This window comes from Garra rufa, chromosome 7, assembly GCF_049309525.1.
Source record: "Garra rufa chromosome 7, GarRuf1.0, whole genome shotgun sequence".
Classification (NCBI taxonomy): domain Eukaryota; kingdom Metazoa; phylum Chordata; class Actinopteri; order Cypriniformes; family Cyprinidae; genus Garra; species Garra rufa.
This window is the reverse complement of record NC_133367.1, coordinates 37,827,908-37,844,850: the sequence shown is the minus strand read 5'-3', so window position 1 is coordinate 37,844,850 and position 16,943 is coordinate 37,827,908. Positions and strand designations below refer to the sequence as shown.

General features: G+C 35.8%; 1 protein-coding gene across 1 annotated transcript; it reads left to right on the top strand.

Annotated features, from left to right (window-relative positions):
* Positions 1–6,091: 6,091 nt before the first annotated feature.
* Positions 6,092–14,091, top strand: lsm3 (LSM3 homolog, U6 small nuclear RNA and mRNA degradation associated). The gene is made up of 4 exons (XM_073844738.1): positions 6,092–6,136; positions 6,338–6,448; positions 13,586–13,681; positions 13,786–14,091. The coding sequence occupies exons 1-4, from the start codon at positions 6,116–6,118 to the stop codon at positions 13,864–13,866; spliced, it is 309 nt and encodes a 102-aa protein (XP_073700839.1). The 5' UTR covers positions 6,092–6,115; the 3' UTR covers positions 13,867–14,091.
* Positions 14,092–16,943: the final 2,852 nt, after the last annotated feature.

Below are 16,943 nucleotides of genomic sequence, written 5' to 3'. Positions count from 1 at the left end.
TGATCCGATTTGTGTTTTAGAAAAATTTAACTAAAATAACATATTATTAGACATAGTATGTCTTATGCAGCTTTTTCTGATACTGATTGGTCAGTTGTGACATTCTGTAGTAAAATAATTATACACAGCATAATGACTGCTAAATGTATTTTTGATTGTTGTACATTGGTCTAGTTCCATAACTGTCATATTAGTCTGCGCTGTCCTACTCAGATAATCATAAGAAATTTGTCAGATTTCATGTTGATTTACTGATTTATCTTGTAAAAAGCAGTGTAACTATTGAAAAATATTATTGTAATTATTGCAAAACAAACCCCTTCAGCACTATACAAGACCCCAGTATTTTACATTGGGGATATATTTTCTAAAAATGATTGGCTCAATGTACAGTTTGTCTTGTATATATGGCCATTCATTGTTATTATTTTAATCTTTCAGTATGCTGAAATTGATTATTCCATGTGCCCCAGAGAAAACAGGCCTTGCCCGGACCAGACCACCTATTCTCTTTTACAACCAGTAAAAACTGGGAATAAGAAGTAATATGTTTTACATACATATCTATCTATCTATCTATCTATCTATCTATCTATCTATCTATCTATCTATCTATCTATCTATCTATCTATCTATCTATCTATATATATTGAATATATAAAGATGTGTATTAAAGTTGAACATTTCTGAACTTTCGTTTGGAATTTCATTATTTGAATGACTTCAGTAGCGTATTACTTTAAAATATTTCAGATAGTAAAATAAGTGAATGTATCTACATATTTACCATTTAGAACAAGCTGCAGATTATTGAAAAGAAGAACAATTTAAATCAAATAAAAAAAAACAAAACAAAAAAAACAAAGTTGATTTAGCTTTTTATCTAACGTTTCTTTCACAAACATTCAGTGCAATGAAAACTACATATGTGCTGCTTTATGAATTGTTTTGTTTCTAAATATTCAGTCTTGTAGATACTGTATGGTGTGCTAGATAATGTTCCTGTTTTAAATAGAGATCTTGCTTTTACAGCTCTTGCTTCAAACTAGCAATGAGTTGCATGTAAACCACAGGGTGATGAGGTTTCTTGGAGCTGAGCAGCTTCTCAACAAGTTTTTAAGAAACATCATGTAATGAATAATCCAAATCTTGATCCATGCAACACAACTGTGAGCAGTTCAGAAGATAACATTTCTTCCATGCATCGTTTTTCACAAATCAGCTGATTTCATTGCAATTGTCTGCTTATGTTTTGTTTGATAAGGATTTCACATACAGCTGGAAATCACAGGAACAACTTTCATTGTATGACCGAAGGAGTTTTTTTTTTATTCTTTTATTAATAGGTTTTAATTTTTGTTTACATGTTAAAAAGGTTACTTTTTGTACTTCTGCACAGCTCTGCTTTGTGGTTAACAAACAGCGTGGGTTTTTGCAGATGAACTCTTCCACAGTTTGGTCAGCGAGTTTATCTCTAATCAAAGACAAGCGTAGTTTACTTTTATGCGCATGAAAGCGAAGCTGCGAGACAGACATTCAGTCTTTTTAATGGCATGCACTTTTGTAAAGATGAATTTGTTTCGCCATTGAACTCTTCTATAGTTTTTTTTTTTTTTTTCATTCCTGTGCTCACCCCTGTGGGGTAGGTTTTTGGACATCAATAAAGCCTGTCTAGCTCTGCATTCGTGTCTTTGCCTCTGGCCACAACAACACCTGACACCGGACATCATGAACACCTGCATGCATCAAGTGGTTTAGACTTTAACCAAATGTGCATAGCAGGAAAAACATTAAACAAATGTACTTGTAATATACCAGAGTTTCACCCGTTCTGTTCTGTTCTAAAACTCTTTTCAAACTAAATAAATATTTTAGGAGAAACAAGAAACTGTTAGCATGGTTAGCATAGCCTGCTAGCACCTGCGTTGTAGCCACATTGTTTGAACAAAATAATGAACAAACCTACACAAAGTAAAACAAATACAATCCAGGCTAATTTAAATACACATACTCAAAAATGGTTTGTGTCGACCACAGTTTGTTTCATATGCAAATTAATGACTGCCAAGAACGTAATTAAACTTTAGCCTACAGTTGAATATCAAATTGCCAAAGTGTTATCTTGGATCACAATGCTGTTTGTAAAGGTATGCAATATGACTAATACTTTTCATTTCTGAAGATTATACATATGGTTGAGTTTTGAAGAAATACACCTGTGGTCTGAGCAAACCTGCCTTAACTTCCTCTTGTGGGAATCACCCCATTACTGAGGTAAAGTTTCATCTCTAAAGTCATGCAAAGAAACAAAACTGAATCATGCTGAAGTACTTAATCATCCTGCATCATCTTCTCTGTGAGTTCTTTATATAGTATTCTTTATGCTTTGTAAATACACTGTTTGTAAACACAATGTTTAAAGCAGATTGCTTTGTGTCTGTGTGTGGTGTTTATTTCACAGATCTGCACATATGGTGTAGAGCTGCAGAGACTTTAACAGATCGACTAACAGATTTGGGTCAAAGCATGACTATAAACTGTAGTTTTAATGTAAATGAGGTTAACTGGTTATTGCTGAAACTACCACTTCCTCCATTCACTGATGTTTTACGTTACATATTTTCTTCAGAGTACTGAACATATTTTATCCAATTACAGAAAATACAGTAGTGAAGTTCACAGAGACGAATCTCACACAATGCCAGACTTTTACCCTCATATCTGCTCTGTTGAACGGCCTTCTGATCATTGTGATCATAGGTAAGTAATTTGAGAACTGCAGTTGTTGTTTTTTCGAATGGAAAGATTTTCAAACTGAATTCACTGTCACTTCTAAAGGACTGTTTAAGAAGTTTATTCTTGGGGGCAAGAGATCCAGAGAGGGCTTGAAACCATTTCGAAACGCAAATCTACACCAGCCTGAAGTTGAGGATCTTGAACAACTTCAAGACATAAGCCTAGTGCAGGTAAACCAAGAGAAAGCATAGTTAATATAACAATATGCCATTCCAAACAGCCTCTTTCTTCGGCAGAACACAAAAACATTTTATTTTTGAAGAATGTTCCAATTATTTTTGTCCATACAATGAAAGACAACTCAAAGGGTCCAAAAACCACATTGGAACCCATTGACTTTCACTGGCAAAACTGATGTGCAGTTGAAGTCAAAAGTTAACATACACCTTGCAGAATCTGCAAAATGTTTATTATTTTACCAAAATAAGAGGGATGATACAAAATGCATATTATTTTCATTTAGTACTGACCTTGTTTGTCCTGAACAGTTAAACTGCCTGATGTTTTTCAGAAAAATCCTTTAGGTCCCACAAATTCCAGCATTTTTGTGTATTTGAACCCTTTCCAACAATGACTGTATGACTTTGAGATCCATCTTTTCACACTGAGGACAACTGAGGGACTCATATGCAACTATTACAGAAGGTTCAAATACTCACTGATGCTCCAAGAAGGAAAATCCATGCATTAAGAGCCAGGAGGGTGTTTTTTTTTTTTTTTTTTTTTTTTTTTTAAAGTAAATTTAACTTGTTTTGTCTTCTGGGAAACATGTAAATAACTTCAGTAGCCTCTAAAGGGCAGTACTAAATGAAAACAATATAATATTTAGGCAAAGTAAGAAAAATGTACACATCTTCATTCTGTCCAAAAGTTTTCACCCCCAGCTCTTAATGCATGGTTTTTCCTGCTGAAGCATCAGTGAGTGTTTGAACCTTCTGTAATAGTTGCATATGAGTCCTTCAGTTGTCCTCAGCGTGAAAGATGGATCTCAAAATCATGCTTTTTATATGATCCCTCTTACTTTGGTAAAATAGTGAACATTTTGCAAATTCTGAAGGGTGTACGTAAACTTTTGACATATTTTTGTATGTCCATTAGACAATTGCAAGGTTCATTTAAACAGGAGTGCATGTTATATTGGTTTCCTGTTGCTTTTTCAGTTTGCTGTGGTGGACCTTCCCACATCATTTCAAAGGTTTCAGTCCAAAAGCAGTTACGCACTTCTAGAGCTGCTGAAATCAACAACACTAAACCACAACTGAGCTTATTTTTAGTTACATTTATCATTGTGTTTGATAAAATTCTGTTTATCAATTATTGTATAGCTATAGATTATTTTTTAGAGCTTTTTGAGCTTGCAGAATGAACAATTACAAGTACTTGCCAGAAATTACTGGTGCATTTAATACACATAGATTTAATTTCTGCTTGATAAAAATGTTGTTTTTTTCTGACAGGTGTTTTATGTATAGCTTGGCTGAAGACCAAACAATACAATTCCAAACATAGCTTTTGGGAAACAGGTTTTGGTTGATACTACTAGATATGCATGTTGTTTTTTATTTGTATTCTGTGGGCAGATTTGTCTTAAAAAAAAGGTTCCAAAGGGGTATTTTTGATGCCATAGAAGAACCATTTTTGACTAGAAAGAACCTTTTCTGCATGGTTTCTCCATGCATAATAAACTCATTTCAATTCAAATCAATAGTTCATGTTCATTTGGTAAGTAGTTGTGTTGTATTAGAATAATAATCAGTTAGTCTGACTGTAGCCTAACATGTTTCCAGTCTTAAAGTAAACACATATGCACATACAGTCATGTTGTATCTCATTAAAGCTGCTAGAAAATTAGACAACATAGTAGAAAAAGGCCAACAAAGGCAAGAGTGAATACTAGTGATTTATTCTCTCTCAACAAAAACACCTAAAAAGTAACCTACTGTGAAAATAAGACAGTGTCAAATGTCCTTTAAAAAAAAAAAAAAAAAAAAAATGTCAGTTTCAAATCAGGGGAAGTTACAACACTGCTGTAAAAAACAGCCAAAACCAGCCTAGGCTTGTTGGCTGGTTTTAGCTGGTCATAGCTGGTCAGCAGGCTGGTTTTAGAAAGGTTTTGGCCACTTTCCCAGCCTGTTCAGGCTAGTCTTAGCTGGTCAGGCTGGGAGACCACCTGCTAAAACCAGCCTGACCAGCATGGCCAGGCTAGGAGACCAGCTAAAACCAGCTACTTCCAGCTTAAAGCAGGGGAATCGTCAACGTTTCGGCTAACTTCCTTAAGTTAACAGGCTAATTTGGTCTCTATAGTTAAGCTACATCTGCTCTGCTCTGCTCACCTGCGGCTAACACGTCTTTAAGTATGTTTACCTCATGTAATCTGTTTAGAGATGCTTGTGAAAAATGTTCCACTGGTCTTGCTCGTGTTACAAGCAATGTCACCCACAAAGTCTCACCTTTGCGAGAGAGTGGTAACTAACCAAGGTGTTTTATGACATTTGTAAACCATTTTCTCAGTTTTCTTAATATGAATAGGTGTAGAACTGTTAAAAAATTGTTTAGGATATTTACTGAATATTGTGCTTTGTGTTGTATTGGATCTTAGCTGTAGGAAAATACATTTGTAAGATTTTTTTTTTTTCTCTTTTTAAACTTTTTTCTATTTCTAACCCTACTAAAAAAATAAAAATAAATAAATAAATAAAAAACAGCTAAAACTGCCTAGGCTGGTCTTAGCTTGTTTAAGCTAAAAGTGGCTGGTCAGGCTGGCCTGCTGACCAACTATAAACAGCTAAAACCTAGGCTGGTTTTAGCTGTGTTTTTTTTTTCACCAGGGAATAAATTAGCAAACCAAATCGGAGGTGTAGTGTACAAATTTTTTTTCTATTTCTAATAAATTAGCAAACCAAATCAGAGGTGTAGTGTACATTATTGCAAGGATTTCTGCCATTAGACGTGAAAACGTTATCAAAATATACTGACAAAAAAAAATCGCTGCTGAAGAATCACTTTAATGGTGTTACTTTTCTCACCGCTTATCAGAATGGACCAATCATAGTGGACAAAAATGTGATGTTGTTTTTAAACGTGTTTTAGACAGATTTCTGATCAGTTTTACATCAGTTACACCTTCCTTAGTATTTATAGATGTAAAATATTACACATTTGGTGCACAAATTTGTCTTGTAAGACAAAATCCGTCAGAAAACTTTAATGCAAAGGCGCATTAAGTTTTCTGGACCGTCAAGCGCCCTCCGGAGGAACATATTTCCCGCCCGATGATTTGTAGGAGACAAGCGAAAAGCATTTTGGGTAACATTGAAAGATGGCGGACGACGCTGAGCAGGTTTGTATTTTGTTTTATATACGTCTAAGTGTATATCTTTCATAGTTTGATAATCGTCGAGCTGATTCATAGCGGTTGTTTACATGGTTGAACACAAGAGTATGTCGAGCTAGTTTATAACCAGCAGCTCTCAGACGGTTGTTTATCTAACGTTATATTATTGTAATGAAAATGTCCATTTGACTGAAACTTACTTCGCAGCAACAAACCACCAACACCGTAGAAGAGCCTCTGGATCTCATCCGGTTGAGTCTGGATGAGAGGATCTACGTGAAGATGAGAAACGACAGAGAGCTGCGCGGCAGACTACACGTGAGATTCACTATTTGTTCATTCATTCATTCATTCATTCATTCATTCAGCTGCCAGTGTTTACCGATGTGCAGATTTCATTCTTTTAAATAACTGTTTGCTACTGCAGAACAACATAATTTTAAACGAAATTAAACAGTTTTAACTTTAACAGTAATGCAATGCTATTATAGTTTGCCATAATTAGTTCATTTGTATTTTCTTGAAAGCTTAGTTTTTGTCATTTTATTCGTTTTTATACACTACCAGTCAAAAGTTTTTGAACAGTAAGCTTTTTAATGGTTTTTAAAGTAGCCTTTGATCCATACAAAGTACAGCAAAAACATTTAAAAGTTTGAAACTTTTTTAGCATTTAAAATAATGCATGTGATTTTCAAAGCTGAATTTTTAGCATAGTTACTCCAGTCACATTATCTTTCAGAAATCATTCTAATATTCTGATTTGCTGCTCAAAAACATTTATTATTATGTTAAATGTCTTTGTCATCACTTTTGATCAATTTAACCCCTTAGCTGTCACCGTCCACCCTGTGTTTACTTCACCATTTTACAAATAAATCCTGTGTTACAAATTGTTAACAAAAAATAATAGATTAATTTATGGAAAGAGTGCAGAACAGGAGTTCTGACCTTTGTCACAAACAGACATCCTTGTTGCCTTTTTCCCTATCACACATTAGAAATCATAAGAAATTATATATCAGTTGAAAACTTAATCTCAAAAATCAACCTTTGAAATTGTATTAACATGGAAAATATACATAATTAATATTACAAAATGTTTTCGTTCATAGATTATAAAAATTTACATTTAAATTCTTTATTTTCATTTCTCTGCTCAAAAATGGAAGTGACAGTTAAGGGGTTAAAGCATCGTTCTTGATTAAGTATCAATTTCTTTTTCTCCAAAAAATATACTGACTCCATGTTTTTGAATTGTATCATGTATAATGTTACAAAAGCTTTTTGATCTTTGGAGCTGTCTATTCATCAAAGTATCCTGATTAAAATGTTCTCAACTGTTATAAATCTTGATGATAATAATAAATGTTTCTTTAACAGCAAATCAGCATATTAGGATGATTTCTGAAGGGTTGTGTGACACTGCAGACTGGGGCAATGATGCTGAAAATTTAGCTTTGATCACTGGAATAAATTACATGTTTAAATATTCACATACAAAGCAATTATCAAAAAAGGAGTAGTAAAAGTCTTTCATAATATTACTGCTTGTGCTTTATTTTGGATGAAATAAATGCAGGCTTTAGGAGCAGAAGAGACTCTTTAAAAAAAAAAAACATTAAAAATCGTAAAAACTTTTGACTGGTAATGTATGTCTGTTGTTTTCCTACATTTTTATTCCAGCTTTATTTTTATTTGTTTTAGTTCAAAATAAAATACAAATGAGAAATGTAGCTTTTTTTATTCATATATATATATATATATATATATATGTATATGTGTGTGTGTGTATGTACATACAGTCAAGCCCGAAATTATTCATACTTCTGGCAAATTCTGACTTAAAGTTACTTTTATTCAACCAGCAAGTTTTTTTGACTGGAAACGACACTGGCTTCTCCCAAAAGATAATAAGACAATGTACAAGATATTTCTCAGCCTTTATTTACATTTGAACAAAAAGTGGCATGTCCAAAATTACTACTAGGGCTGTGCGATATGGACATAAGTCACGATTTTCTTGAACAGTATTGCGATTTCGATTTTAATCACGATTTTGCCACAGACATGTTTTACAGTGTGAATCTAAAACCCTTTTTCTTAAAGGAAAACAATTAGATCTTTATCAAAGACCTGTAACATGTCTCTAAAACAGAAGGCGGAAAAAAAAAACACACAGCAGGTGAAAAAAAGTTAGGAGCACCAAAAAAAAAAGTGTAGGCGCACCCAATTTCTTTTTAGTAATGCACTGATCTTGATTCTTCATGGCTGATTCTGACTGCAGATGTTTTACAAGCACATGATCAAAGTAGGCTACTCTTTCAATATTCAAAGTGCAAATAGAGACCGAATTTTTCAAGCATGATACAGAACTATACACAATATATTTTTTATAGCCCACATACTAATAACTGCCTAGATATTTTATGTAGCCTAATTTGCGCGCATTGAGGAGTCGCTCTGTAAACGCGGGATATTAAAATTACTTTTGAATGCGCGTCCGCGTTTTACTTTTGGTTTCGTTTTAACGATCTTGCGAGACTCTCAAAGGCGCTGAGCGTGCATTCTACAATAAAAGAGATTATTATAACAAAACCATTTGAAATATGAGAGGACACAAACAGGATTTTGAAAAGCATGTCCCCAGTGAAAGTTATGCCCCTGTGTGAGTGGAACTCTGCCGCTGAGTTATCATCTGATGTGGATGAATGCCGCGTTGTACAGTAACTTTATGGACATGGAGGCGCCAGAATTGAATCTGACAGAATGTACGCTATAGCGCGAAATATATTATATTTCTTCAAAAGCGGTTTGTTGAGACCTTTTATTTTTCACAATCGAAAGAGAGAACGGCGAACCTGTCACTGTATCAGCTCACAGCAGTCTGTGCAGTAGTTAGGCTAGCGAAAGTTTTGTAAAGAAATGAAATCAAGTCGGACCACAACAGTGTCTCGCACTCGCACGAATGGTCCCAAATATAATTTCAGGTCACGCAGATTAAATTTTGGGAGCATATGCGACCAAAACGTTCACAATTTCGAGCCCTGCCTAGTAGGGATGCACCGAAATGAAATTCTTGGCCGAAGCCGAATAATAATGAAATGCTTGGCCGAAGGCCGAATACCGAACGCGGTGTTTCGCATTTTTTTTCCATTTATTTTGCCAATTTTTTCACCATTACAATAATTAAATAGTAAAAATTTGCTTTTTACTATTTTGTGTTGCTTTTCAGAGAAATAAATCAAATAACAAAAATACAATTTCAAAATATTTATTTAACACTGAACATTTTTTTTAAACATTCCAGCAGATATTACACAAACAAAGCACAATATAACTTTAAATAAATAAATTAGTAAAATAAATATTTTTATTTGGCAATCTTTGAAGCCCCCCTTCTTGAATAGCCTATGTTAGGCCTATAACTGACTGCTGAAAGAATGTAACTCTGTATGTCTGCAACAACAAATGTGCATTGAATAGTGCAAAAAATGTGGATGAACCCACAACAAATGAATAACTGTCCTAGACATAAGCCTACTTAGCCTACTTCTTCAGGAAAAGTGGCAGGTTCTTCTTTATGAAAAGTAGCCTCTCTGCTTTCCCACATGAAAGTCGGTTCCTCTTCTCATCGATGACATGAGATGCAGCACTAAACAGTCTCTCGCTGTCGGTGCTTGTGCATGGAGCAGACAAGTACCTGCAGAATAGTTGAAATTTTTATTGCAGTTTTCTGACAGTTGCTTATTTCAAAACGAACAATGTCTTCAAGATAATGAAATGGTGGAAACCCAGTGTAGGCCTACTATTTTACTACACTGAAAATAGTTAAATTTTCACAAAATACATAATATAAAATATAGGTTGTAACACTTTACAATGTTTCCTTTTGTTAATATTATTGCATTAACTAACAATAAGCAATACATTTGTTATGGTATTTATCTTCGTTTATGGTATTTAATCTTCGTTAATGTAAGATAATAAAAAATATTTAGTTCATGTTAGTATAAGCGCATTAACAATTTTAACAAATAGGCCTACCACTTTTGACACTTTTTAATTCAAAAATTAAAAATGTGATACTTAATTTTAATACTGTATTAGTAAATGTTAACATTTAAGATTAGTAAATGCTTTTAATAAAGGTTTTTCATTGTTAGTTAATGTTAAAAATAGAAACTACTTATAAAGTGTTACCATAATCCAAAATATAAATAAAATCTTAAATTAATTTCCCATAGAAGTAGCCTACCTGCGTGCCATCTGCGCCAGGTCGGGAAAGCGGCCTTGATTGGTCCTCCAAAATTCCAGAGGGTTATTGCTCCTGGGGATGGGGACTTCTGAGAGATAACCATCTAACTGTTGAGTGGTTGAGCTTGTCCTCTCTTGCAAATGGGTCATTCTCTTGGAGGATCTCATCGAACATGTCAGACAGCGAGACTGCGCGGCTCATCTGTAGTACGAGCCCGTTTACTCTCTGCGCTGTTTTCATCTTCTGCGCTGTGCATCACCTGACCGTCTCCATCACCTAGCGGCTTTCCCAAATCCAACTCGGCCTGGATCATTTCTCGTGTGCGCAGCTTTTTCCCCACATCCAAGTAATGATCTTTATATCGTGGATCAAGCACAGTCGCGATGCAGTACAGGGGTTCTGAGTCCGCCTGACTAAATCGTGTGCTGACAGCTTCTAAGAGCGCACTTTTAGTTGTTTTCACTCCGTGGTCTGTTTCAGCCTTCTTGTTTAAAAGACGCTTTAGTGCTGCAAGTAAAGGTATGACGTCTGCCACAGATGCATCAGATGAGCTTATCTCTCTTGTTATCTGCTCAAAGGGGGCGAGAAGAGAGAGAACGTTCTCGATTAACACCCACTGGTATGCGGTGAATGTCGCGGGCAGGTCATGATCTGCTATGTATGTAGCCAAGACTCGCTTTTGCGCAAAAAGGCTTTCCAGCATATAATATGTACTGTTCCATCTTGTGCTCACATCTTGTTGGAAACGTTTTTGTGGCGTTCCGAACTGTTCTTGGATAGATTGTAGGCGCGCATAGGCAAGCGGTGAATGTTTAAAATGGCCAACAATTTTCCTGCCTATCGCAATCACATCTGCTATACTGCGCTGACTCAACAATCCCTCGTTGACCGCCAGTTGAATTGTGTGTGCCATACACCGTATGCCTTTCAGATCACTATCTTCCATGGCTTTAGCCATATTTCTTGCGTTGTCACTGACTACCGCATGCACTTTAGATCGGTCGATATGCCAAGTGTCAAACATGTTGGCGAACGCCTCGGATATGGCTACAGCTGTATGGGACCCTCTTAACTCTTGTGAGTGAAGCACAATCTTTTGTAGCTTGAAATCTGTGTCGATCCACTGCGCAGTTAAACTCAGCATACTGGTGGGGCTCACATCCGAGCTCCAAATATCAGTCGTGAAGCTGAGGGCTGCAATATCTGTAACCAAGAGCTCATGGACTTGAGTTGAAACGACGTTATACATCTCAGGTAAGCAAACGTCTGAGAAATGCCGTCTACTAGGCATGGTGTAACGGGGCTCAATATGGTCTATTAGCCTGCGAAATCCAACATCCTCTACAACCGAGAATGGTTGATCATCCAATGCGATGAATTCCATTATCCTTTTAGTAATACCTTTAGCTTTGGCACTGTCATTGGCAAACTTTTTTGCCTTTTCTAAGAAGTCAGCCACAGATGGAGTGGGTGTCCTAGGACTGGGAGGAGCTACTTTCCTTTTCGTTGCTGCTGTTGCCGTAGCGGCCGCCGTGTTTTTCTAGTACTCTGCATGATGTTCGGGGTGTCTTGATTTTAAGTGATAAATTAAACTTGAAGTGCTGTACGTTTTTGCAGATGCACCCCCTCTGGACAATTCAGCAGAACAGTGTCTGCAAACAGCCGTTTTTGCCTCTTTCTCTGACACTTTAAAGTGCTTCCACACTGCTGACATGTTTGCTGCATAAAGCGCGCGCCTCTCACTCTACGCGGGTTACTGTTTGATCGCGTCATTAAAAACGTCATTGTTCGGCAAAATTTATTCAGCCTTTTTACTTATTTCGGTTGCCGAACATTCGGTGCATCCCTACTGCCTAGTAAAGGTAGAACAAAATGTCTTTAGAACAGACCTATGGCAAAAAGTAAGTATGTGTGTGCGTGGGTTTGGAAAAAAAACAACAACCCAGACCACAGTGTCCCACATAAAAACAATTAGAACACTGGCAGAGTCTAGCTGCTTTCTTCTAATGGTGCCTTCACACCGGACGCGACTTGAGCGGAAAAAACGCGCTATTCGCGCGTAGTTGAACGCTTGAACATTTGAGTTTACTCGCGCCATTCGCGCGGTAAAATTCGCGTCATTCGCGCGTGACATTTTCTTCACAACAGACGCGAATTCGCGTCAAGGGAGGGGCTTCTGCCACTCGTCAGCGGGAAAGTAGTTGTAAAATAGGTGAATGAGCTCAATTTGCCAGCTTTAGCTTGCTTGTAGTCTCAATATGTATGTATATGTAGGTTAAATTGAGTAAAGAGCGTTTTTTAAAACTAACCAGATTGTCCGACCTCTTCACTCACTTTATTCCTAGCAAGATCCCTTTTATTCCTGTTTCTACAAAAGTCCAAAGATGTATCGTACAGCTCCGAGGAACCACAGACAGCAACGGTGATTTTGTCCGCCATTGTTGTTTCGGATTTCTGCCTCCGTCACTACTAGAGCAAGCTCCTGATTGGTTAACGCGGCGCGGAATTCCGCCGAAGTTCAGATTTTTGAACTCGCGCGTTTCGCGCAGCAATCGCTTGAAACGCTCAATGCGCACCGCGCTATTCGCGCGTTTCGCACCGCCTCATTCGCGCGTTTCGCGCCGCAGGATGGCTATTCGCGTCTTTGCATTGACTTAACATGTAAATCACTCGCGCTTGCCGCTTCATTCGCGTCCGGTGTGAACGCACCTTAAGAAAACCAGCATGACCATTTCTGGTTTCAAGCATGAACGTTGGCATGTTCTTGCTCTCTGTTTAGGCGCGCTGTGTTGTGATCGGTTCAAATAGCATGCTGCGGGAAAAGTATCAGTCGAGTGCGTGCCAAAAATCGTGCATGTTCACATCGCGATTTCGATACGATTTCAATTAATCGCACAGCCCTAATTCACACCCTTTGCTAACTGTCACAGTCTATGGGAAAATCCAAAGTTCTATACCATTCCAAATAGTCCAAGCTGTTCTACAGCATCCTAATTACCCTGATTCATTGGGAACAGCTGTTTTAATCAACTCAACAGGTGAAAAACAGATGCTCTCTTATTATCTGGGAGACTTTTTTTTTATTATTATTCAGTTAACTTTTATTTTATTAACAAATCTTTTTCTATATATGTGTATATGTCACATGTGTATGTCACGTGTGTATGTGTTGAGTTATTTATTTTTTCATGTTACATTAGGCATATGACCAGCACTTAAACATGATCCTCGGAGATGTTGAAGAAACAGTGACGACTGTAGAAATCGATGAGGAGACGTATGAGGAGATTTATAAGGTAACTGATGTTGTAATCTACATTTAATGCAAACAACAAATCCTAATTGGTTTTGAATCAGTCTGTTGTAATGTGTTGACATGCGTAACATGATTGTTTTTCAGTCGACGAAGCGGAACATTCCCATGCTGTTTGTTCGAGGGGATGGAGTTGTGTTGGTGGCTCCGCCGCTGAGGGTCGGATAACTAACTTCCTTGAGTTGTACCCAACTTACCTACAGAATTATACTTTGGACTCAATTCTTCAAGTGGGTGGACTTTTAAGTGGACGACGTTTTCATTTTTGCAGCCGCGGAGCTGTAAATCTGTTTTTTTTATTTTTTGAGCTGACCGTTTTACGTTTTGGAAATCCATGTTGGCAGTTCATTTGCGCTTTGTTTTTTGACAGTCATTAAAATTTCCTGAAGTTCAGTCTTTTTCAAATGACTACTGGTTTCACTAATATAATAAAATCTTTGATTTGTCTTACAAAAGATCTCCTAGTATTGTACAGAATTAAGTGCTTTAATAACTCAATATTGGGACTAGGGATGCACCGAAATGAAAATTCTCAATATTAAACACTGGGCCGAAGGTCAATTCCCAAATATGTTTTTTGTTTGTTTTCCCTCCTGTATTTTACCAATTATGCAATTTTCACCATTGCATAAATTAAATAGCCAAAGTATGCTTTTTACAATTTTGTCTTGGTTGGTTAAAACAACAAAACGTCAATTTAAAAATATTTACATAACACTGAACCTTTTTTTTAACATTCTAGACGTTATAGCCTACCAACAAAGTACAATTTAACTACGAATTTAATAAGTTAGTAAAATAATATTCTTTGGCCCCCAAATAATTTTAAAACCCCCTTCTTGAATCAGGCATGTGTTTTTAAATGTACTTAAAAATAAATAAGATTTTTAAACATTTTGAAAACAAATATTTTGATATCTGCTTACCAAGTCTACATTTATTTGATCAAAAATACAGTAAGAACAGTAATATTTTGCAATATTAGTATAGTCATTACGGTTTAATTTGTATAAATTTTATATAAATCATTACATTTTCACCATCATTATTGATCTGCCTCATATGATCCCTTCTAATGTGCTGATTTGCTACCTGATGTTTTTTTTTTTCAGTTATTATTTTAGCGCTCAGTTATGTATTTAATTATTCTTATTATGAATTCTGAACATGGAAAGTAATTATCTGAAATAGAAATCTTCAGTAATATTACAATTTTTACTCCTGAATTACTTTAAAGCATGGATCCATACTAAATAAAAGTATCACTCCAAACTTTTAAGTGGTAGTACACAACTGCTTTTAACACTGATAATAAGAAATTGTTCTTAAGGAGCAAATATTAGCGAATATTAGCATAATAGAGTGATTTCTGACGGCTCGTGTGACAATGAAGAATGACTCTTTGCATCACAGGAGTACGGTCATATTAACGTATATTATACAAGAAAACAGTTAATTAAATGATGGTAATATTATATTTGAGACGGTATTGTATGAGACCTGAAATATAAAGTTTACCAGATCACCAGGGCAACAGCGCCAGTCTCCGTGACGTCACAGTGACCCGCGTTCTAAAGCTTTTCTCACTCTGTCTCTCAGTCAGTGTGTGTTTAACCGCAGGACGGAAAGGTAAGTTCAATACCGACGGTCGAGTGAAGTTTCCCCGTGAAGCTTCATTCGGTGAGTCTGTGTTTAGGACTTCGCAGGTTGCGTACGCTAAACGCAACTCCCGCGAAGGACTTGACGTGTCTGCTGCTTCGGTTGTGCCGCGAAGCAGCATCCGGTTTTACCGGCACGGATTGGCACCCGGTTTACTCGTGCAAGCCCTGAGGTGAGGCACCAGCGCACGCTTTGACTGGGTGCAAGGCTGGAGCTGAAAACGCCCGGGTAAACACGGGAAGCCGGACCCTTCCCCAACATAGAAATAGGTGGGATGTTTTTCGTAGGGGGCAGAGTTTTTATAATCTCTGACAGACATTGACCAAAACAAAACAACCCGTATTATAACCGAAATAGACGGTTCTGTAAGACAGATCACCAAAACAAGACCCCCCTTACGAAAAGTAACCATGCTTTTACTACTACTAAAAAAAACAAAAAAAAAAAAACATTTACTATAGTTAAACCATGGTTTAACCATAGTATTGGTTACAACACTGACTAAAAAATAAATAAATAAAATTAATAAAACCATCACTGCATTGTGTTTGATGTCTACCCAGTAGAGGGCGGTATTATGACTAGATTGTGGTTGATCAATGTAACTTATTTTATTTTTATTTTTTGCTTGCATGTAGAAATTCAGCTCAGTTATCTGTATTTTGAGTGATCCCTATGACATGTTATATTCGATTTTAACAGTTTATCTCTTTATTTGATGTCTGTGTGGCTCTTTTATCATTATTCACAATTCTGAACAGAGAGCCATGAAAGCAAATTTCTACCACTTGGATGACTGTTAGATTTTATGGAAGTTAGAGGGAAAAAAGTTACTTGTCAAATGAATGTCTATTTTATTTAAGATGTAACATACAGGTGCCGGTCATATATCTTCAAGAAGTTGATTTATTTCACTAATTCCATTCAAGAAGTGAAATTTGTATAATGTATACATTCATTCCACACAGACTGATATATTTCAAGTGTTTATTTCTTTTAATTTTGATGATTATAGCTGACAATTGAGAACCCCAATTCAGTATCTCAGAAATTTAGAATATTGGTTAAGACCATTTTTTATTTTATTTTAACTTTTTTTCATTGTCATGTCAAGCAGGGACCAAAAAGGCATTTGTGAATAGGCTGTAAAACTTTTACTGTATTTATTTAATTTAATTTAATTTTTATTTTTATTTTATTTTAAGATTCATCATACCTCATACATTTTTTTATAATCTTTTTTTTTTCATTAACATGGTCCATATGAGATAATCAATTTTTTGTATTTTATTTTACTTATGTAAGTAAAATCATGATAAATGCATTACTAGAAAATTATCGCTTTATTATTATTATTATTATTATTATTATTATTATTATTATTTATTTATACTTGTCATGTTAAAAGGAACCAAAAAGGCATTTGTGAATAGGCTGTAAAACGTTTACTGTATTTATTTATTTTAATATGTATCATACCTCACCCCCCAAAAAAAAAAGTCAGTCACTATTTTTCTGACTCTTGTGACATATTAAAACATGTATAAATTATTTTCTTTTTTTTTTCTTTTCTTTACAGTTTTTTT

Excerpts from the sequence above, each read along its gene's own strand:
- lsm3 (XM_073844738.1), top strand. The coding sequence starts at position 6,116 with ATGGCGGACGACGCTGAGCAG. Across the intron at positions 6,137-6,337 it reads TGGCGGACGACGCTGAGCAG|CAACAAACCACCAACACCGT; the intron begins GTTTGTATTTTG and ends CTTACTTCGCAG. Across the intron at positions 13,682-13,785 it reads CGTATGAGGAGATTTATAAG|TCGACGAAGCGGAACATTCC; the intron begins GTAACTGATGTT and ends ATTGTTTTTCAG.